The 22,176-nt window shown below is 39.4% G+C and overlaps 1 protein-coding gene across 2 annotated transcripts; it reads left to right on the forward strand.

The window, feature by feature from the left end:
- The first annotated feature begins 647 nt into the window (after positions 1-647).
- Positions 648-21,223, forward strand: hck (HCK proto-oncogene, Src family tyrosine kinase). 2 transcript variants are annotated; one of them, XM_066702271.1, is made up of 13 exons: positions 648-844; positions 5,539-5,669; positions 6,923-6,974; positions 7,835-7,931; positions 10,297-10,395; positions 11,045-11,152; positions 11,662-11,807; positions 12,072-12,224; positions 12,322-12,504; positions 13,764-13,840; positions 17,576-17,729; positions 17,957-18,088; positions 18,781-21,223. In XM_066702271.1, the coding sequence occupies exons 2-13, from the start codon at positions 5,547-5,549 to the stop codon at positions 18,981-18,983; spliced, it is 1,527 nt and encodes a 508-aa protein (XP_066558368.1). In that variant the 5' UTR covers positions 648-844; positions 5,539-5,546; the 3' UTR covers positions 18,984-21,223. The 2 variants fall into 2 exon arrangements, with proteins under 2 accessions (XP_066558368.1, XP_066558369.1); XM_066702272.1 differs by having other exon boundaries at positions 5,539-5,612.
- Positions 21,224-22,176: the final 953 nt, after the last annotated feature.

Raw genomic sequence — 22,176 nt, forward strand, 5'->3', positions numbered from 1 at the left:
AAGTGATAAGGTAAAATTAACCACTTATTTCCAGCTGGGCTCATTGTTTCTATTGATTGATTGATTGATTGATTGATTGATTGAAGACCGCAATGTTCCCTTTCACAAAGCAACGGGAGAAGTGCGGCAGAAATGAAAAAGTGTAATCATTTTACACTTTTTAGAGTTCGTTGGAAAAATTAATTATATTTAAATATAAATGATCGACCTCCCCCCTTTCCTTCACGCAGCCTCACTCCCCATCACGATGGACGAGAGGAGAGATGCTGGTGAAAACGGTCTCTAATCGGGCTTTGTATATATAATAATGTAAATAACAATAACCAACCCAATGTAGTTAATTTCTTAATCATCATATCACGCCTGCAAACGAGCTCCTATTTCTTTTCTTTCTTTCCTTTTAGCCACACTCCAATTAGAACTCCAATTAGAAGCCAATTAAAAGGCTCGTTTGGGAATACAATCAGTAAACAAAAGTCCATTCATCCAAGTCCAGCAATTAAATAATCAGCTTTTAAACTCGACATAATACAAATAATAATCTGAAGTTCTTTGTCTCTGCCGTATTTGAGACTCAACTTCCTCAAATGAAAAAGAGAAATCGCATGGGCGGAACTTCCCTCAATAATTGCCCAACCTGTTCAGATTTCTGCTGACTTCCTTGTGTATTAGACTAATGCTGCTGACAGTCTGGCTTGGTCTTCTGCAGTACTTGATATCGGGGACATGGAAATGCTCACTTTTTATGATTAAAGCGCTCTTTCAAATAAAATAAAAAGAATACACAAAAAGTTCTGGAATTTGCCAATCTTCTCAATTTCAGAGTTTTGACATCTGTTAAAAAGTAAGTGATCTTATTTCCTTACACCGTTTGTCTTTCCCCTCACTTGCCAGCCTTTCTATAGTAGCATGTTATATTATAATAATGACCAAGTTGCAAAACAGTCTTATTAAAATGTAATGTAAGTCTAAAATGATGAAAATATTCAGCTGCATAGGTGTTACAGTGACAAGTATCTGCTGTATTTATGTAGTGTTGATAACAGTTAAAGGGAGTAGCTGGTGAACTGAACTAGGTGTCCCTCAGGTTTTTTCTGACTGATGCAGTGGACCGTCAATAGAAATCGTATTCTGTGATACAAATATGTGAATGTTGCTTCTGTTTGCATTCAAAATCGATTAATTACTAGGACATACAACTAAAATCCATTTAAATGTGTAAACATAATATGAAACATGATTATTGTGATTGTTCTACTCTCTCTTGGATGTTGTGCACTGTGGGGTAGCTTTATAATGTTTTATAGTGTGTAGCTCCTCTACCTATAATCCACTCTGTTATAAAATATGGGCCACCACTGCTTACTGGTTTTAAGTGTTAATAAGTGAGCGGAAGCGTGGTGAAATTAGCCTGTATATTATAGACCTAGGATCCAAATAAGTTTTTCTAATATACTCTGCCATATCTCTATAGCTATACGTCTTGCAGTGTTTCCCTTTGTAAATCAGCAGTCATGGATATATTACAATATTTCTGTACTGAGAGGAGAAATAGTAGCTTAGTGCTGTTCAACCTTAATTGTCTTCACTCACTGAAAGAGGCCTTTCCTTTGTCCTTAATTTGCGTTGCTATACAAACCAATAGTGTGTACCAGCTTCAGTGGACTAGTTTTTCCATTGTTGCTCCCTGTCACTTTGGATACCTAGCCTTGTAGAAAAATCCTCCCTGAAAACATGAGAAGTTAAAGGACAAAGAAAAGAGAAATAAATAAAATGTATCGTGAATTCAGTCAAATGTGTTACTTCCTACTTACTCCCCAGCCATTAGTTGTCAATGTAAAGAGTTTTAAGGAAATTCGAGAGAAAGACTAAAAGTAAAACAGTCGTAACTGAGCGAATTTACTGAAACTGTAAACCAAAGCTCTCAACATTACCAAAGATGTGTCAGTTATGATAGATTCAAGTTACAATGAATATCTAACCCTAGTAATATATCTAACCCTAGCAATAAATGTTTATCTACAGTTTTCCTTAATGATTCAGTTAATCCGAAATGGGGATTTTGTCTGCAGTAATTGCATCTGCATTTCAAAAGGGTTCGAGTATAGTGACTGTCGGACAGCCTTTTGTTTCCTGGAAAGGGCTACAATGTAAATTGTGTTTCTATAGATGGAGACATTTCACTTTCCTTTAAAATTACATATGTGGAAGAGTGGCATATGGGAAAAGTGTGTTGGCATGCTTTAGTCATGGGCAAGACTATGTTGGGTTGTTTCTGTATTGTGTGTGATTAGCATGGCAAGGACTTCTATTAAATCAACCCAGCAGCAGAAAGCAATGCTAAAATGCTGTCATGATTTTCTATTGCCTCAGTCCTTCAGAAACGTTTTCATTTGAACATAAAGTAAAAAGTATGCCTACAATATGTCAGAGGCACTAACCTGACTTCTTCCCTTTAGTAGTTAGTACTCTCCAGTGACCACTGTTTAACTCCGTTGGTGGTCACTTCTTTTAATGGAGGTTTAAATAGAAGAAAACTCTTTAAAAAGTTTACATAGACAGGAAGAGCTGCGGCAATGCACTATTCCCAGAGAGGTTGATGTTCCAAAGTCGACTGTTCTTAAACTCTGTGATTTTCCAGCTTGGACTGCAAGGTATTCCAAATGCGTAACATTGGCATTGTTAATTATAATACTACAACTGTTGATTACCAAGCATTAAGGGACAGCCATGACTTAGAGATAACAATGAAACTTTTAATGTCTTCTGGAAATTCCCTCTCAATTAGAGTTGTATTGGCTTGTTAACTTCTGCATACAGTGTTGCCAAGAACACAAACTGCAGCCTAATTCCAGGCAAACGCAGAATTTGTTGAAGTTCAAGGGTTGCTCCATTTCTTTCTAAAAGTATTTTTTATATAATTAGGCCTCATATTGCAACACTAGCGGACATAAATCCAATAGACCATGCATTCCTACTGTATGTTTATTTTCCCCTTGAAAAAGTCACTTCAGTCTTAAATGCAAAACGTTTCTCTCAGTTTCTGCTTGAAATGTATCTGATTAATGTGGAAGTCAAAGCTGATGATGTTCCCCCCTGCTACACTTCTCTAAACGAAAGCCTTTAAACCACAGAGAATGATGTCTTGTCTCGGAATGAAAAACATCTTTCTATTAAGATCTATTTTTAAATTGAGCTGGTATATTGCATCTTTTTTTAATGTGTTCATTTATTTACTTACAAAATCTTATAACAGACAAAAGAAGATGAATACGGAAATATGTCCAGAGTTCTTGGAAGTGAAGGCCTAAATTAAGCGCTTCCACTTATCGCAGACCCCTTCTGCGCACACAGTGGGCTCGGTACGGTAGTTTACATACTACACATGGTCTGGGAGTGTCCAGTAGTTATTAATCTATGGCCCCATGTATGTACTATATTGACCCACATTCTAGAATAGTTCCATCCTTATTATATCTCCTCTCTTTCTCTTGTCACAACAATGCAAAAGTCTGATCAGGTCTGATGTCTGCTCATGGGTCTCTCCTAATATTACACCACGGCAGGTGTGTCTGTATATGTTTAGGGACATGGTTAGATTTGACTATACAACAGCTCACATCAATAAATCCCGTGCCTCCACACTTCTGGCTTTGGGGTCTGACCCTCTCTGCACTTGCTCACATCTCAGTCTGATCTGTTGTTGTTTCGGATATATTTATTTGTATGACTATTTTATTGCAAGCTCTAAGACACAGATATAGAAAACAAGCAAAATGATCAAGACATATTTCTTTATTTTCAATTTAACTGCTAGAGCAAACGATACTTTAGTGTGTTAAGAGCGCTTGATCAATAAAATGTTAACCTTCGGGTTTTGGAGGAGATCTGGTAAATAAATCTTGTAACGGACAAAAGAAAATGAATGCAGAAGCCCTACCACTTATCTCAGACCTCTTCTTCACACACTGTGTGGTCAAATATTTTTACTTACAACATTAAATAAAACTTTAGAGTTACTCATTAGGTAGTGGTTTCCAAAAGTATTGCTGATAAGTAGAGCACTCATGTTTAATTTTAAAAAGTGTTTGTAGTGTTTGCAGTTAACGGCAAGATTTTCCTGTAACTTTGGCTGTCAGCTGTCAAAGACACTGCCCTGAAGTCCTCACAACTCGCCCTCACACTTCATACATTTCTTAGTTGGGTGACAAGAAAAAAGCACAAATGCTATGAATGTAACCTTTTAGTTCAATGCTAGTTCAAATGGTCTAGCGTCATATGATATATACTATAATTTCACAGTGGCAGAGTTTCGAAATAACCCTTTTAAATTGTAATTGTCTTTCATGCGTGTGCGTCCACGTTTCCAGGGCAGACATGCGACGATGAAAGTTGAACTGTTTTGGGATTATGTGCTGTTGATTATGTACATGAGTTGTTTCCTATTTTGTTATACATAGACCTCGGTCTAGAGAAGCATGTTGTTGTGGTGTAGGAAGGCCTGCGAGTCAGGGCACTCATGCATGCTCGTGTTTACCGGTCTTTGTCCAACCAAAAAATAGAGGGAAGTACGAGGTTCAATGCATTTCCGAAGCAGATGTAACCCCCCCCAGTCATCATTATGTTTCATTATCATAGACCGCTCGTAGACCGTTTGTCCTTCCATCATTAAAACATCCTAGCCACAATTAATTCATACTGTGAGGCGTTTCAGGATTTTATTTAAATTAAGTGACAAACTGGGCTGAGCTCAGACTGTCCTGCTCCCGTTTACGAGGGAATCGATAACCCCAGTGTCTCTCCACTGGCGGGGTAGTTGCTGTCTGCTGTGTGGAATCTCAAGTCAAAGTGTGTCTGAAGTGCCACAAGGAGGTTAAGTTCTAACACTGTGGCTGAAGTAGACGTCAGGGTATTACAGCACAAAATGGCACTAGAGATAATTGTGCTAACAGACAGACTCAATAGACATGTACATTTGACTGAACATTTGATACTATACTGCAGTGAGAATGTGACGTACAGTAATACAAGTACATTTGAACGGGGTTATTTTACTTGGTGAGAAGTGATAAACTCCAAAGAAACAACCAAAAAATAAGTAGCAGTTCAATTTCAGTTGCCCAAGATGGCTACCATGCAGATTTCAGAAAGGCTCTCTGGGTCACATTTAGAAGAGAAAAACTGAAACGTTTTAAAAAATAGCCTGACGAATATCCCCCCCTATATTCACATTTGATCTGCATCTTAGCCACCTATTTCACAATTTCAAGTGTTAAATTTGGCACATTTTGTAGCACTTTTAAACAGCAATGCTCTCTCTATGTCAAAAGAGACTTCTACTCTCTAAAGCAGGGGTTCTTAACCAGGGCTGCGAGATGCCCTTTCTGGGGGTGGAAGACACGGCAGTTCATTTTAGGAAACCGTGTTCCTTAAACTAGGGTGCCCCCAGTCGACAGCTCAGCTCCGCGGCCCCCAGACAGTGACACCTCAGGCCACTCAAGTCATTTTTCCTGTCTGTGTCCTGTGTTTGGATTTCAGGGAGAACAATGGGATGTGTGAAATCGAAGGAGGACCAGTCGCTCAGCAATGACAAGGTCTTGAATTCTGACCCAGTACGTAAACTCCAACAAGCTCATTACGTGAAAGATCCCACATCGGGTAGTAAGACAGTAAGTAGGAATCTGCATCCAGATACTGCTGGTCGAACGGGGTATAAGGGTGGGGCTGGGGATCACATGTTCTCTAAGGAGATGTAGGAGGAAGGAGGGAGGGGGAGCAGTTTATTCATTTATTTAGTTATAATACTCTTGCTCAAGATATCTTTATATGACAACTGGATTCATATGTATTCAGTTAATGGGATTATTTTTATCTAAAGTGAGTTGGTATTTACAGTGCATGTTAAGACGCAATTTCAACAGATAATAACCACATGGGCTGTACTGTCTTTTTGTTATTTTGAGTTAGACTCCCCTTCACAGATAGACACTGACACACTCACAACTCTAATGATTGAAATAGCTTGAAAATTTTGCTTTGGTTCACCAGAATCATGATACAGCAGACCAAGATGTGCATACACACAAATATATATAGCCACAAATACACAAATGTCTGGGTGCTCATGCTTTATTATTGTTGTAGTTATGTACTCAAAACTACACAAAATAAGTACAACACAGAAGTCCTTTCCACGGGCATTGCATACTGACTGTACCATCGTCTGACTTCATAATGTTAGATTTTACTGCCAGCTATGATTAAAAAAGAACTAGACTGGTAGGAGAAGTTAGAAAAATGACACCGCTCATCCTGTCATTACACAACAGTGTTGTCTATAGCCTCCTTTAGCCTAAATTTGACTTTCATGACGAGTTAAAATTAGAAGATTCCTTCCTAATTTAGTTTTTATTGGAGTAGAACTTCTTTGTCTCAGAAATCTGCGTTTTGGTGTAGTTTCCGAGAAAATATCTTGCAATCTGTGAGAATAAGGAAGTGAGAGAATTACATTCCCACATTAATTTCACAAAGCGCCATTTGATTGTGTCAGCTAAATTGTCCCAGAGTACTCAAAAAGCAGGGAAACCTTTTTCTTTTGTATTTATTTGCACTTCAGCCCTAATGTACACCTAAAAGTAATACAACACTGTCACTAAAGATTTGAATGTCACCAAATCATTCATAAAGCTTTCATTGTTTCACAACCTGGCTGCGTCTACAAAAACCTGGTCTGTCTCACAATGCTAGTGTGAAATGCAAAATTAACCAAATAGATATTGAGCAGAAAGAGAAAAATGTCAGGATTCAGAATGTAAATTATAAGGCAACATGGATACTGTTTGTTACAGTAAAATTCAAGCAACTGAGAGGCCATTTAAAAATGTTTTTTTTTTTTTTTTTATCTCCTGTTTTGTTTTTTAAGCAAAACACAAACATTTCATCCAATCTCCCAACACAAGCATCATCCACAGATGGTAAGTGTTTCCCATCATCTCACTCTCTTCAGTCCTGGAAACAAGAAAGTGTATTTGAAGTGACCATGAAATACATAGCACAGATAACACAAAACTATTACATAGCACAGAACAGCCTGGCATGGTAAAATTAAGTTTTTTGAAGACTGAAAGAGGAAGTTAACAGTGTTGCTAATGTTTCTATGAAGGGATTATGTGTTCTTTCACTCTCCACAGCTCTGAAAGGTATGGCGGACAATATAGCAAAACTTGTCTCTCTCTAAAATATGAAAACTCAATCCTGCTTGGTCATTTATTTTTTTCCAGTCTTATTTGTATCAGTTTCAGATTGCCCGATGCAAACAAACCAGCCAAGTAAAGAATTATCTCTGTGTGAGATGTAAAAATCATAGTCGTCAATCATTATCTATTGCCAAGCAGTTGCTTTCAGGCCCTATCCTATTGCTGTCTTGATACAGTTCTGTTCTCCAGTGTCTGCCAGTGGGGGCAGCTGGTGGCTTAACGGACAAGGCTGGCCTTTGTGTTGCTGTGAAAGCTGTAGTAAACCATTGACCCATTTTTATGTATACCTTGTTACTTATTCAACCTGCTGCCTTTGCCACTGTCATGGAATTAGTAATTTCTGGTGCATAGAGATATGGTTTCAGTGTATAGCTGTGTTGAAATGATTTGGGCAAAACTGTGCACGAAAGATGACATTTGATGCTGAGTTTGTCTGTTTACAACACATGCTGCTGATTGTGGGATTGGGGTATGTCAGTGCTACAGTGGCATCCCCTTGAAATCACTCGCTCTATCATTTGAAATCTTTCTCAATGGCTGAGTCTAAACCCTGATCTCTCTTCTTTCCTCTGCCTCAGGACAAGATAATGTGGTCATTGCACTGTATGATTATGAGGGAATGCATGATGGCGACCTGGGCTTCAAGAAGGGTGACAAACTCCGGATTTTGCAGGAGTGAGTATCGCCGGCAGTTTCTGTGGAAACTGGTGATGCATGTCTGAAGCTCAGTGATGCGTCAGTGTGAATTGATTTCCCCTCGAGTGAAGTTTTGATTAATACTGTATCTTTGAGTTCAGTAGAGAAGCCCTGAATGCCGTAAATTCATTTTTTCTTTTAAATTAATCTACCAGCAAAAGCTTCAACCCTTTTTTTGAATGTATTCCATGTATTTCTCCAGCAACACCCAGGAGAATATGTTCTGTACATATATGAAGATATGACTTTGATATAACTTTGATATGACTGTTTACAATTGTTTACCTTTTAAAACTGCACCGTGGGACTTGAGTATCCCAACTGAATGTAGAGAAATATGTGTGTTTATTGTCTTTCTAAAATGTTTTTTGCTTTGAAGCGTTTTTGAATATGTCAGTTGTTGGAATATGTGGCTCCTCAGAAGCCAGAGTTAGACATGGAGGGCTGCTCATGTTGAAAGCAAAAGTAGATATGTCAAACATAGTACTAAAGCGATATCTCTGGCAGAGTAATAATTAGAAGCCAACTTCCTCTTTTCACCACAGCATTTCTGTCAGTGTCACTTGCATAAGTGCTCATAAGAGGCTTTCTGTACATCAAGGCCAAACAGTTCTGAAGCACTTAGATGGGTTGCTAGGCTTTTACAATCGTGAATGTGTTGTCATGGCAGGGTGAAATTGCTGTTCATATTTTTAGGTTTCAGTAACAAAAAAGGACTTTAGGTGTTATCAGCCCCCTGTGTGATTCTTTTTTTAAATAAAGGCACTCAGTATTTTACAGAAAGGGTTATGAGAATGGGGCCCACGCATGAGAGCTCAGAAGTGTGTGACCACAGAAGTCTTTGGTTACAGTATTCACTGGGCAAATGAAAAATCAAATTGTCAGACTTTTTCCATGTGAGTTTATCAAGCTCTCAGACACCGCTTGCGAAGTTGTGAGTCATCTTGGTATCACTTTAAACGTTCATTGTTAAATAAAGTTGTTTGATACTACATATACACTCACCTAAAGGATTATTAGGAACACCTGTTCAATTTCTCATTAATGCAATTATCTAACCAACCAATCACATGGCAGTTGCTTCAATGCATTTAGGGGTGTGGTCCTGGTCAAGACAATCTCCTGAACTCCAAACTGAATGTCTGAATGGGAAAGAAAGGTGATTGAAGCAATTTTGAGCGTGGCATGGTTGTTGGTGCCAGACGGGCGGGTCTGAGTATTTCACAATCTGCTCAGTTACTGGGATTTTCACGCACAACCATTTCTAGGGTTTACAAAGAATGGTGTGAAAGGGGAAAAACATCCAGTATGCGGCAGTCCTGTGGGCGAAAATGCCTTGTTGATGCTAGAGGTCAGAGGAGAATGGGCCGACTGATTCAAGCTGATAGAAGAGCAACTTTGACTGAAATAACCACTCGTTACAACCGAGGTATGCAGCAAAGCATTTGTGAAGCCACAACACGTAGAACCTTGAGGCGGATGGGCTACAACAGCAGAAGACCCCACCGGGTACCACTCATCTCCACTACAAATAGGAAAAAGAGGCTACAATTTGCACAAGCTCACCAAAATTGGACAGTTCAAGACTGGAAAAATGTTGCCTGGTCTGATGAGTCTCGATTTCTGTTGAGACATTCAGATGGTAGAGTCAGAATTTGGCGTAAACAGAATGAGAACATGGATCCATCATGCCTTGTTACCACTGTGCAGGCTGGTGGTGGTGGTGTAATGGTGTGGGGGATGTTTTCTTGGCACACTTTAGGCCCCTTAGTGCCAATTGGGCATCATTTAAATGCCACGGCCTACCTGAGCATTGTTTCTGACCATGTCCATCCCTTTATGACCTCCATGTACCCATCCTCTGATGGCTACTTCCAGCAGGATAATGCACCATGTCACAAAGGTCGAATCATTTCAAATTGGTTTCTTGAACATGACAATGAGTTCACTGTACTAAACTAGCCCCCACAGTCACCAGATCTCAACCCAATAGAGCATCTTTGGGATGTGGTGGAACGGGAGCTTCGTGCCCTGGATGTGCATCCCACAAATCTCCATCAACTGCAAGATGCTATCCTATCAATATGGGCCAACATTTGTAAAGAATGCTTTCAGCACCTTGTTGAATCAATGCCACGTAGAATTAAGGCAGTTCTGAAGGCGAAAGGGGGTCAAACACAGTATTAGTATGGTGTTCCTAATAATCCTTTAGGTGAGTGTATATCAAAAAATATATTTAACCTGATCTTTCGCTGGCCATGCTTTGGGCATGTGAGACTGGCTGAGTGGTAATATTTGTATTTAGATTTGTTTATCAAAACCAGCTGTATGTTTTGTGTTTCAGGTCTGGCGAATGGTGGAGTGCCAAATCCATCAGTACAGGACAGGAGGGGTTCATTCCTAGCAATTATGTTGCTAAAACAGACACACTGGAGACAGAGGAGTGAGTATCATCCTTCAGATCAGAAGCAGAGACGCACTGGAGTACACAGAGGTTTTCTTGATGTACTGTATCTGGGCTAGACAGATACTGTAAATTAGCGAGGCCTGGGACAAAAATAGCTGAAATATTAAAATATATCTGAAACGTGAAACTGACAGTATTTAAAGACATTCATACAGACCACAGAATAATGTATTATTTCTCCATGGTGTCCCTGTGCTACACCTTCCTATTCAAACCTTTTACTGCAGGTTAATATCAGAGCCATAGCCCCAGGAGGCTGATTTATGATCGCTTTAAGGAGAAAAGCAAACAAACGGAGCACATGGTTTAGTGTTTACTTTCATCTACAGTTGTGTGTTTTGTTATGCCAATATTTGCTGCCTGACTACAGGAAACAGTTGCAAATGAGCAGTTTGATTTCAATCTAATAACCTTCAGCAAGCAACAAGCAAAGGGGATGCCATTTTCTTTTTTTCACAAGTAGGAATTCATTGTAGAAACAAAGAAAATGAACATATTTCAGTGTGATTGTGGAATTGAGCATAACAGTTAAGCTTTGAGAACACAGATCATACAGAGAGAGAGAGAAACAACAATGGCCTCTGAGCTTGTTTGAAAGACATTGTTGTTTTCCCTTGTCCTCCAGCTGGTTCTTTAAGGGAGTCAGCCGTAAGGATGCTGAGAGGACGCTCCTCGCAAGTGGGAACCGCTTAGGGTCTTTCATGATCCGGGACAGTGAGACGACCAAAGGCAAGTATGAGCAACTGGATGGTGGCCGCAGCCCTTTGTTGTGTTATCAGTATCTACAAGGAAAATACGGACATTGGACATTATGAAATGCCTTCATTTGCATTGGTTAGGCTATCTCATCTCATTTCGGAAGCACATGGCATCAAAGAAGGCAAAAGGTAGCTTTGGTTGAACTAGGCAGCATCACATTGCTTGCAGGGGAAGTGGCAGATTAAATCTGCCATTCTTATCTGATGACTTATAATTACTTTTAATTACTTCAATGGCTTATTCGGCATACAAATGCAAACTCCTCTACTGTATTTATTGATAGAATCATGTTTTTATCGCTTATTAACAGGTGTTCATACACCAGAGAAAAACAGACAATTCTGCACCTAAGCAAATATCTTTCGAAATCGTCCCTCAAATTCTTTGCCGTGCGTCTGATCCTGATGTGTTGTTTGCTGTTGTCTGATATCGGGATAAAGAGTGTTATATTCAGTCTTGCCCTGTACCTTCGCACACAGGTAGCTATTCTCTGTCAGTGAGAGACAGCGACCCACAGGCTGGTGACACTGTGAAGCATTACAAGATCCGGACACTGGATAATGGCGGGTTTTACATCTCCCCAAGAATCACTTTCAGCAGCTTACAGGAGCTCGTCATCCACTACAAGAGTGAGTACAGGGCTGCTCTGCGTCTGGAGCCTGACTCTTACTGCCAGCTCTGTTTGACAGCAGCGTCGCTCTGAGAAGCAGTTCTCGCTTGAGTGAACTCTTCCTCGCACAGCTTCCCTTACATCAGAATATGCTTAGATTTTGTTGGGAGCTGCAAGAAAAGAGACCTAAGAACCAGATTATACATAACGAGAGGGTGTCTGCAACCTTTTTTTTTTTTTTTTTTTTCTTATTTGGTTTGTTTCTCGTGGTGTGTCTAAACAGAGCAGGGAGATGGGCTGTGCCATTCCCTGACAGTGCCCTGCATCAACCCCAAGCCCCAGAAGCCCTGGGAGAAGGATGCCTGGGAGATTCCCCGAGAATCCCTGAAGCTGGATAAGAGACTGGGTGCCGGCCAGTTCGGGGAGGTGTGGATGGGTAAGTGTCTATGTGAATGGTCTGTTTCTCAGTGGGGGGGCGGGGTGACAGCAGGCCTTCCATGACTGGTGCTCTTTGCACTGCTTTCTCTCCTCAGCCACCTACAACAAGCACACCAAGGTGGCTGTGAAGACGATGAAGCCGGGCAGCATGTCCGTGGAGGCCTTCCTGGCCGAGGCCAACCTGATGAAGACCCTGCAGCATGACAAGCTCGTTCGGCTCAACGCTGTGGTCACCAAGGAGGAGCCCATTTACATCATCACAGAGTACATGGAGAAAGGTGGGCCAGCCACATCCTGTGGGTGGGTGGGTGGGGGTGGGTTGAGTGACAAAACACTGTCCTGCATTCTGGTTCACATGATCGAAACAACAGACGCTTTATTTTGTATGTATTTTTTTCTTATTTCTCAATTCATGGCCAGTGCAGCGAGCACAGCAAAGCAAAGTGGTGCAAATCTGAGATGAAGACAGGTTTACAATTATTTTCCCACTTCGTTACTAATCTATACTGATGAGAGAGAACCTTAAGGATACGGATCTGCTGTTGCTTTCAGTACAGCTTCCTTTTGGACAAAAAATAACCTTCCTTTGCTTGCTGGGCTTTTTGTTTTGCTAAAATATCCCCCTAAACTTGAGAAGCACGTATTCTGGTGTCCTCTTAAAGTGTCTCAGACTTTCTATAGCACTTCCACACCCACACCCATACACTTAGAACTGTCACTTTGGTAGCTGCATTTATTTTTGTGTGGTTAAAAAAAAAAAAAAAAAAAAGCCTTCTGGGTAACAGCCTTTCTTGCAGCATGACCACCACAGATGCCTTCCGTGTCCCTTTCAGATTTATAGCCCTGGTAGTTTATTTATGAACGCCGTTGTACATGCAGGGTATGTCTGCCCTAAACCTGAGCCAGCTAATGTTTCCTAAAGTCATGAACTAACTAACTATAATGCAATAATAATAAGTGCCACATTTACCTGACTTCATTCTTTCTATTTAAAAAAATACATTTTTTTAAATTCTTGCTCCAGAATTCGAATGTATCCAGAATATTGTTAAACCCTAAAGAGAGGTCTGAACATTGAGTAAAAGGAGGGAAATTTCCAAGACATGCCTTCAGAAATAAGAATTGAGCCTATTAAGTGAACCTAAACATTGTCTCGAGGCTCTGTTTGTGTCTAGTCTTTAAATGAGCTGTGGACACGTGCGGTATAGATTGACCACAGCTTTTCTTGTGTCATCAGCTATTTGATACACTCACTTTCACAGTTTGTCTTCTTGCCTCCTGCTCCACAACAAGTGCAAAGAATACAAAAAACAATCACTTCATAACAGCTTTATTCAGCACCGAAAAGATTTGTTACGGGCAAAACATGCCATTTTAATACCATTTATGATGCAAATGAATAAGGAGCTGAAGTTACCAGGTGATACAGTTCAAGTTAAATGTCAAATGAAGGGACATCTCTTTCATGTCTCCTTCAGACAGCTACCAAAGGCAGCCTGTCTAGGTGTTGAACAGTCTCTCTGTGGTTCATCTTTAGGCAGCTTGCTGGACTTCCTGAAGAGCGACGAGGGAAACCGTGTGCAGCTCCCCAAGCTCATTGACTTCTCAGCACAGGTGAGACGATGCGCTTTTCATGACACCTTAGGGGGCTACTGAGCTGTGGAAGTAGAGTGTCTGAAACTTTCCTTTACAGGCTTGTAAATGCAACTCCTATTCTGTGCTAAACTATCAGGGCCAATGTTTAAGCACCCTAAAACTATGAAGACCTGTCTTGCATTTCGTACATTTCCATTTTATAATAATCATATATTGCTAACTTCTGTTTAGTTGCCACTAGAACGTAAATAGGAAATAGGTTTGCTCTTAAGCTTGAGCTGAACAAACTAATGCTTGCTATACGTTTCGCCTGCAACCATAACAGTAGCCAAGAACCCTTTAAAAATAGGAACATCTAGCATTTCACTCATGTAAACAAGCTTAATGAATGTTGTAAGTTATGGTTTGTGAATATCACTGTACACTAAAACAGCCCTATGAGCCCCCGCATACACCCACCCGCAATGCAGATATGTGTAACCATTCTGGAAGTACTCAATACTTTTATGTAACTCGAGATTTATGTTCAGACTGGGTGTGTTGTTTTCTTGGTTGACACAAACTGAGGCCCAATGCGCTTCTGTCTTTGTATTAACAGAACGCCAAAACAGTGCTCCCAACCGGAGACTAAGACAAGAACCACCAATGTTATACAAAGTCAATAGTGTCCATCGAACACAATAAGCTAGTGTGTCTCCAGTGTAGCTGAATTTTAATATTCAAAACTCCTTTACTTTTATGCACCACACTTCAATGCCGAAAGTGAAATACGTTTCTTTTGTTTATTTTATTTTTGTTGTGTTTTATTGCTAAACTGTAATTAAGCAATGAACTCCAATGATCCTTTGTGGTCTCTGGAAATTCAGCTGATTCAAGACTGCTGACCCTTAGATTCAGGCTTAGTCTGCTTTGCTGTGTGGCAGACCTTCAGGGTATGTCTGACTGACTGGACAGTATGAAAAGTGAGCATTATGGGATGGTCTTCATTTTTTTTTTTTTTTTTTTAACCATGGCTTACATTTAAAGTTTGGCTGATCTATGAAGGGAAAGGTTAAGTCATACAAACTGTCCTCAGCATATGAAGCCGTGAAGAAAGCTCTATTGCACAAGTCTGCGTGAAATACAGTGCAAGATGACATGACAACACAGAAGCCAGATGAAAATGAACTATAAAACCCTGGAACTATGTCTGTTCACTCATCTGACGCACATCCTTTTAAGAAATGCACATCCCTATTGAGAAAGAAGAAGGGGAACTTTCATTATTGGTGTTTCCATCATGTACAAATTCCTGTTAAAGAGGGAGGGAATCGCTGACACTCACAGCAGCTCTTGGTCTTCTCAGTGAGAGGGATTTCCTTATTCTATCTTGAGCACATGTGTTTGCACTGCCTGATGTGTGACGGTGACAGTAGGTGCTCTAACAGTTGAAACTCAAAAACACTCTCTCATCACCGTGCACAAGCAATTAAGAATATCTCTGTCTGTTGTTTTCGCCCCTTTTAATAATAAAGTTGGGTATTGAGCATATTGAGAGACGGACAAGATCAGAGTTTTAAAAATATGACGTGCTGCAAGATTATTATCTTCCCGGGTGGAGCTGCTATTGCGGCACAGTCTGCGTTCTTCTTTGGGGGCTAGAAAATGCAGAAAGCAATGTGCATGCATGAGAGAAGCAGAATTATCTATTGGTTTAGGAAGTGGTAGAAATGCATAAAAATAGCATCATAAAAATTAGGAGCTTGCTACATGCTAAACCGGTAATGCTTCAGTTTAATTCAAATGCTCAGCCCTTTAATTGTGAGTCACATGAGACAATTTTAAAGTACCTCATCCCACCTGCAAGTGAAAAACTGCTCTCCGTGGGAAGCTGCTGTTGGGGATCGTATTTGGAATCCGTTATTCCAAATGGGTTGAAATCCAAGCCTTAGAGACTAAAACACAGGTTGTTGTAAAAAAATCGAGGACTTCACACAATTGTAACTCCAAATGGCTAACGCATCCCTTTGACTAGCAGTTTATTCATTCCAGTTACATCTAGTGGTTGGGTCAGAACTGGCAGCTGGCATTCTCTTAAGTGTTTCAAGCTTGTTTCCTTATTATGTTTGTTTGCATGTGCAGATGTGTGAGGTTAGGAGAATATGAAAAAAACAGAAGTTGACAAAATAAAAACCTCTTGTCGGTGTCTCTTTTATGGGTGCAGTTACTGTAGTATGAGAGCCTTGTGGAGATACTGAAATACACAAGTTGCCTTGCAATGCGAGTCTTATCTGTTTCCCCCATAGTGTCTTCACCGGCCACTATCGTAACCAGATAAAAAGCTTTGGTTGTGCTCAGAGATAAGGATGTGCATTGCGGCCTGTAAACCCTGGTCCAAACCCAGTGGCCACCTGTTTAGGTCGTTATACCTACATTATTTAATCTACGAATTTTACTTGCACCTTTAGCCACGTTCTTTCAGTGTAAAACTGCAAGGCATTGTGGCAGTGTGGCAGTGAAACTGCTACCACTACAAATTACCACTGCAGTAGTTTTGTGACTGCAGATTGGAAGCAATCATGACACCATTTATTTTATTTATTTATTTGAAAAAAGCGTAAATGAGGAAATGAACAGAGAGCAGCTTTTAGCAGCGATGCAATGTTGAGAAAAACAGAATGGCGATGTCAGCTCTCAGGATTGCTGACTGGTGGCAAGGTTGTCTGTCTTCACACCCAGAGTTCAGCAGTGCATTGGTGTGCAGTGCCAGGCCTGTTGGTCACATCACTGGTGTCAATCGCTGACAGCCCTGTTCAGGACTGTGCACACCTCTGAAGTTTGCAGAAGTTAATAGAAAATGAAAACGCAGAGTTCTGCAAACTATTTTTTTTTGTTTGGATATTTCTCCATAAGCCATTTTACTTTCTTTGCATTTGGTTTACTAATATTCAATCAGAAAGGTTTGGTCCCAATATGCGGTGACAGTCATGCTGCTTTAACAAAACCTAACCTCTGCATAGTTAGAGTGAGGCCGGTCCTTTTATGTTTGTAAGTGTAAAGTGTGTGTTGCTTCTGGGGTCAACGAGATGTCTCGCCTCTCATGAAAGTCAGTCTCTTTCTGCTAATGGAAAACGGAAGTCTCACTAAAAGCAGATTAAGTTACAGATGCACTGTGAATGATGGGAAGAAGGGGAAGTTAAGTTACTGATACGATTCTAAAACTGGATTATAGAAGCCATGTCTTCTGATCATTTATCTTCTCCTTTTTTTAACCTGTTACATATTTTAATTTTAACATTTAGTTAATCGGGAACTCCTTTGAGATTTCCCCTCTTGTGAAAATGCCATTGGGTCTTTATCGTCTGTAGTATGGACTGGACGTTGCTTTAACTGGTCCTCCCAAAGAAGACCCCTTTTCCCTCGATACACTGGAGTGCTGGTCTGGAAATCCTGGCCAAAAGAAGAAAAGAGCTTCATACAGGTTCAGTGTCACCACTTCCAGTAGCAACCTGATTCCTTTGTCTCCCATCCAAATACTGAAACAAATGGGTTATGACGATGTGTGATCAAAATAGCATCTAGAAAAAAAATATCAAAATAGAAACTACACCATGCTGCTTCGAAGGGTCCCCTAGCAGGACACCTGGCACCTCGCCACACCAGAAGTTTCAAATCCTCCGTGTTATTTTTCCAGGTCTAATAAGAAGCTGCAATTGTACTTCTACCTGTTAACTTTGAGCAAATGAATTCCTCGGGTCACTGTTGTTTCCCCAGATTGCAGAGGGCATGGCATATATTGAACAGAGGAACTACATCCACAGAGACCTGAGGGCAGCCAACATCCTGGTGTCAAAAACACTGGTGTGCAAGATAGCTGACTTTGGGCTGGCCCGCATTATAGAAGACAATGAATACACTGCAAGAGAAGGTGAGCCGCACTGACTGTTTGCTCATTAATTACAATAATGCGAGTCTATACCCCCTTCCCGATTTATTGTACTCTCTCCTCTCAAATTAAAGTTCATGAAAGTAGTATGGTGGTATTTTCAGGAAAGGAAAGTAGTAGTTATAATACACATGGCAGGATGTTAAAACTGCTTTATACCATATTGAATATATATGGCCTCTGTAATATTCATATTATTTTATTTACAGGTGCAAAGTTTCCCATCAAATGGACAGCTCCAGAAGCCATTAACTACGGTTCCTTCACAATCAAATCGGACGTCTGGTCCTTTGGCATCCTCTTAACAGAAATCATCAGCTATGGAAGGACTCCTTACCCAGGTGGGCCGTCAATACATTGTGTGAATTACAGATAAGTGTTTTAGTGTGTCTGGAATGAGGTGAACCTATTGGACCAATCAGAACCAGCGATGCACTGGAAAAGCAGATGTAACAGTGTTGTCAAGCTACGTCACCTTTGCCCTACAGGGACTTCCCTGCAGGGAAACCAACAGATCCACCCTTTTGTCACGTTACTTCCTGCATTAAGGGTGTTGGCATGTTTGCTGGTGTTTTAAATTGGCACCAGTGAGCTATACTATTAGAAAATTGCTCAAATGCGTGTCATCTTTGCTAATAATTGGAGTGGGCTTCTGGGACTGCTATAGTGTAACTATGATAAAGAATGCAGCTCCTTTTGTTGAATCAAACAACAACCATACAACACACATCAGACTGCAAACCCATATCATGTGAAATGTCATAATAAGATCTATATTCATATGAACAATGCTCGGCCCTTAATAGGTTAATAGTACAAACTGTACGGTATTATTATAGTTTGTGGTATGTTATTTTCGCCTTGGATTTATTTTTAAGAATAATCAAATCATACTTGTACAGCCTGATGGAGGACAGAGTTTAAATAGCTGTAAGTAAGCTTCCTGGTTTCTGTTCCTTCAAGATTTTTGTGTGGTATGTTTTGGTCAGAGCTCCATTAATAGCAGCAAGGTAAGATGTTTTTTGTGCTGTAGGAATGTCAAACCCCGAAGTCATCCGCTCGCTGGAGAGAGGGTATCGCATGCAGCGTATGGACAGCTGTCCCGAGGAGCTGTACGAGATCATGCTGAAATGCTGGAAGAACAAGCCAGAGGACAGGCCCACTTTTGAATACCTGCAGAGTGTGCTGGAAGACTTCTACACAGCCACTGAGAGTCAGTACCAGCAGCAGCCTTGAGGAGACAAAGTGAAAAGAGGAAAACTAGCAACAAGCATCTTTCGTTTTGACATTTCACAGTCTCATTTTGGTCTCGGATTAGAAAATAATGAAATATTTCTTCAATGTAGATTTTTAAAATTGTTATTATAAATAATATATATGTATATATCATATATATATATATATATATATTATTTCCTTTTTTCCATTGTGGTTTTTTTTTCTTTACAAAATATATTTCTATATAAGAGGAAGTGCCACAGAAAATGCGCAGCTGATTTCACATCTTAGACACGCTGTGAAAACCATTTACTTTTTAAAAGCTACCCACATCCACTTCTAGGCTACTGTACATTGCTGTAGATGTATAAAACCCTAGGTAGCTGAATGGTGTAAGTGTTTTCTGATTCTACTGCAAATAGTGAATGAAAAAGAAAGCATACATGAAACTTCCCCATCCCACCTGAATATATTTAGAATTGTGGAACTTCTCCTTCTCAATTTCACTACTGCATGCAGAGTTTCAGGTGAATAACCAGTTTTTGTTGTTGTTTTTGTATTGTGTTTTTTGTTTTTTGCTAACATTCAAAATACATGGTCATGTTTTATGTGTCACTTCAAAGAACATTTCATAGGACATCCAGCATCAACCATTCAGTTTACATTACACTTGTGTTCAGTTCAGTTTTAAAAACCTTCATCCTAAGTCTAACTTATTAGCTAAAGGTTATAGTTTATAGTTTAACTACATGGTCACATAAATGTCCGCTTCCCATTGGATAACAATGGCAAACAGGAAATTCATGTCTGCAATAATCACTGTTATGAGAGCCATCTTGCTTTCGGGCAGTGTGGTAAATAGGCTTTGATGTGAAAATTTAGAGTAAACAATACAATGCCTGGTTGGTGCTGTGTTAATACCAAATGTAGACTACTGCAGTACTGTACTTCAGTTTCCTTCCTGGCAAGTGATTATCAAGTCACTAAACAAAAAGAGAACTAAACACAGTTGCTACAGGTAGGAATGACACAGAAATCATGATTCAGGATCACATCTTTAGACCCAAGATTTTCCATATAGCCTATATTAGGCCTTTTTCAGGGAGTGTGCACTTTCAGGCTGTTTTGTATAAATAAATGAGCCACACTTGGGGTTTAAAGAGTTTACAGTTTTCCTGTACATTAGCTAACAGGACATTAACCTGAACCAGGGTTGTCTGATTGACATCTGAAATGCCAGGTAATGTGAAGCTGCTTTGCTGAACAGTTGTACTTGACGTCATCCTTGAGTACACATGTTATTGAGCGAGCCAACAGGGGGTGCACTTTACATTAAAATGTGATGACAAGCCTGGGCTCTCCATTTATTTTTGTGCCTATTCAGATGAGCTTCCTTTTGTCCTCATTGTGAATTTGTGGTCATTGTCCTTTCAAAATGATAAAGAACATTATGAGGAATGCAATTTAGTGTTACTTCTGATTCCTGTTTTTTAAAGAATAGAACTGTGTGCAAGAATTTTACATGAAAATCTGTTTTTATAAATGGCATGAAAAAACTGAATATTGACAGCGAAGGAAATAAAACAGTTGATATGTAGCTGTTTTTGCCATAAGTTTATTATTACAAACCAAAACTTGGTGATTGGAGTTTTACATAGACAGACAGATTGAGGTAAAAGTAAAACGTAAGCTTTTGTGCATCTGTTGCACAATTCCTGAAATTAATAAAAACTAAGCATGGATGATGCAATAGCAAACCACAAACTACAATTATTTCAATTACAATATATAGATTTCATGTATGCAATAAACTCTTTCACATGCAAGATTAAACTGTGATTTTTGTATTTGTTAATTATTTTAATTTCAGTTGTGTGTTAATTTCAGTTATTTGCATGCATCAAAAACAAAAAGCTGAGAAATGTAAAATATGCAGAGTTTATGTGCATACTTTGAAGACTGAGGTTTTCTAATTTATTTTGCTTTGCCACTTAAACAACATTGCTTTGCTGGGTGGAGATTGGGCCTCATGATGCTGCAGATACTTTATTATAAATAAAGTGTACTTTTAGTAAATGTATTTAAAGTTAAGTATTTCATTTTTTGTAATAGGTCTATGGCATATCATTTGTACAGTTTCAAATGCAAGCATTGTAATTGCTCACTTGTCATGTAAATGTGTATGTAACATATTGTTTTAGTAACTGTTATGACCAAGCTTACTTGATTTAGCAAACTATTAAAAAGATGGAAATGCATTGATGTGAAGTCATTTTAATCTCTTTTGAGAGATACAAGTGATTTGTGTGTGTTTGCTGGAATCCATAGGCCTTCATATTGAGACACTGGAAACAATCTCTAGTACCCTTTCAAATCATGGGATGATTTTCATCGTAGACTCTCGCTGTCCAAAAATCATTTCAAAGCACCTCTTCCCTGTTACTTCATGGTGGGTGCTCCGATACACATGTTCCGCATGGTTAAATTTTTTTTTTCTCTTTGGTGTTTGACTGCATTGAGAACTATATTTAGTCAATTAACAGCAGAATTAGAAAATACTTCCTCCAGCAGAAAGACACAGGAAGTGTACAATGAAAGCAAATTAGCATCACACAGAACAGCATTATGAGCAGAAACTGCACCTCCTCAACTGTGTAAAACAGATAAATGGGGAAGTATAAGGGAATTCAAACGTTTAGAGTATGCCCTCTGCTGTTTTCATTGTATAAGGTGTCAGTTAAAATCAGACCCTGATTATTACATATTTCCGGTATATAAATATATAAATGCTTAATTCCTTTGTGTAGCCATACTTCAAAATTCACTGCCAGTAGTCAATTGAGAAAACAGAATGGAAAAAAAAATCAATAAATTAATTAATAAATAAACTAATAATATAAAGTGGTTCATAAGGAACGTACTACATATTAAATAAGCAGGGTATAATAAATAAATAGCCTATAGGATCAATTACAATATGATGTATGTATCCCATCTATGTCTGTTAGGCTTTAGGTTTAACTTAAATGGCAATATAAAGGGTCTGTAATTATGTTACAAATGTACTAATATAGTGATTACAATCTACCCACATCCACATACATGTTTTTAATAATATTATAATGTAACAATTCCTAATGTTAAACAGCACAAACATGTTCCCAAAATCAACAGCCTGCTCTCTCCCCCTCTTTGACCTGGAGGAGGCGGG

This window comes from Amia ocellicauda, chromosome 4, assembly GCF_036373705.1.
Source record: "Amia ocellicauda isolate fAmiCal2 chromosome 4, fAmiCal2.hap1, whole genome shotgun sequence".
Classification (NCBI taxonomy): Eukaryota; Metazoa; Chordata; class Actinopteri; order Amiiformes; family Amiidae; genus Amia; species Amia ocellicauda.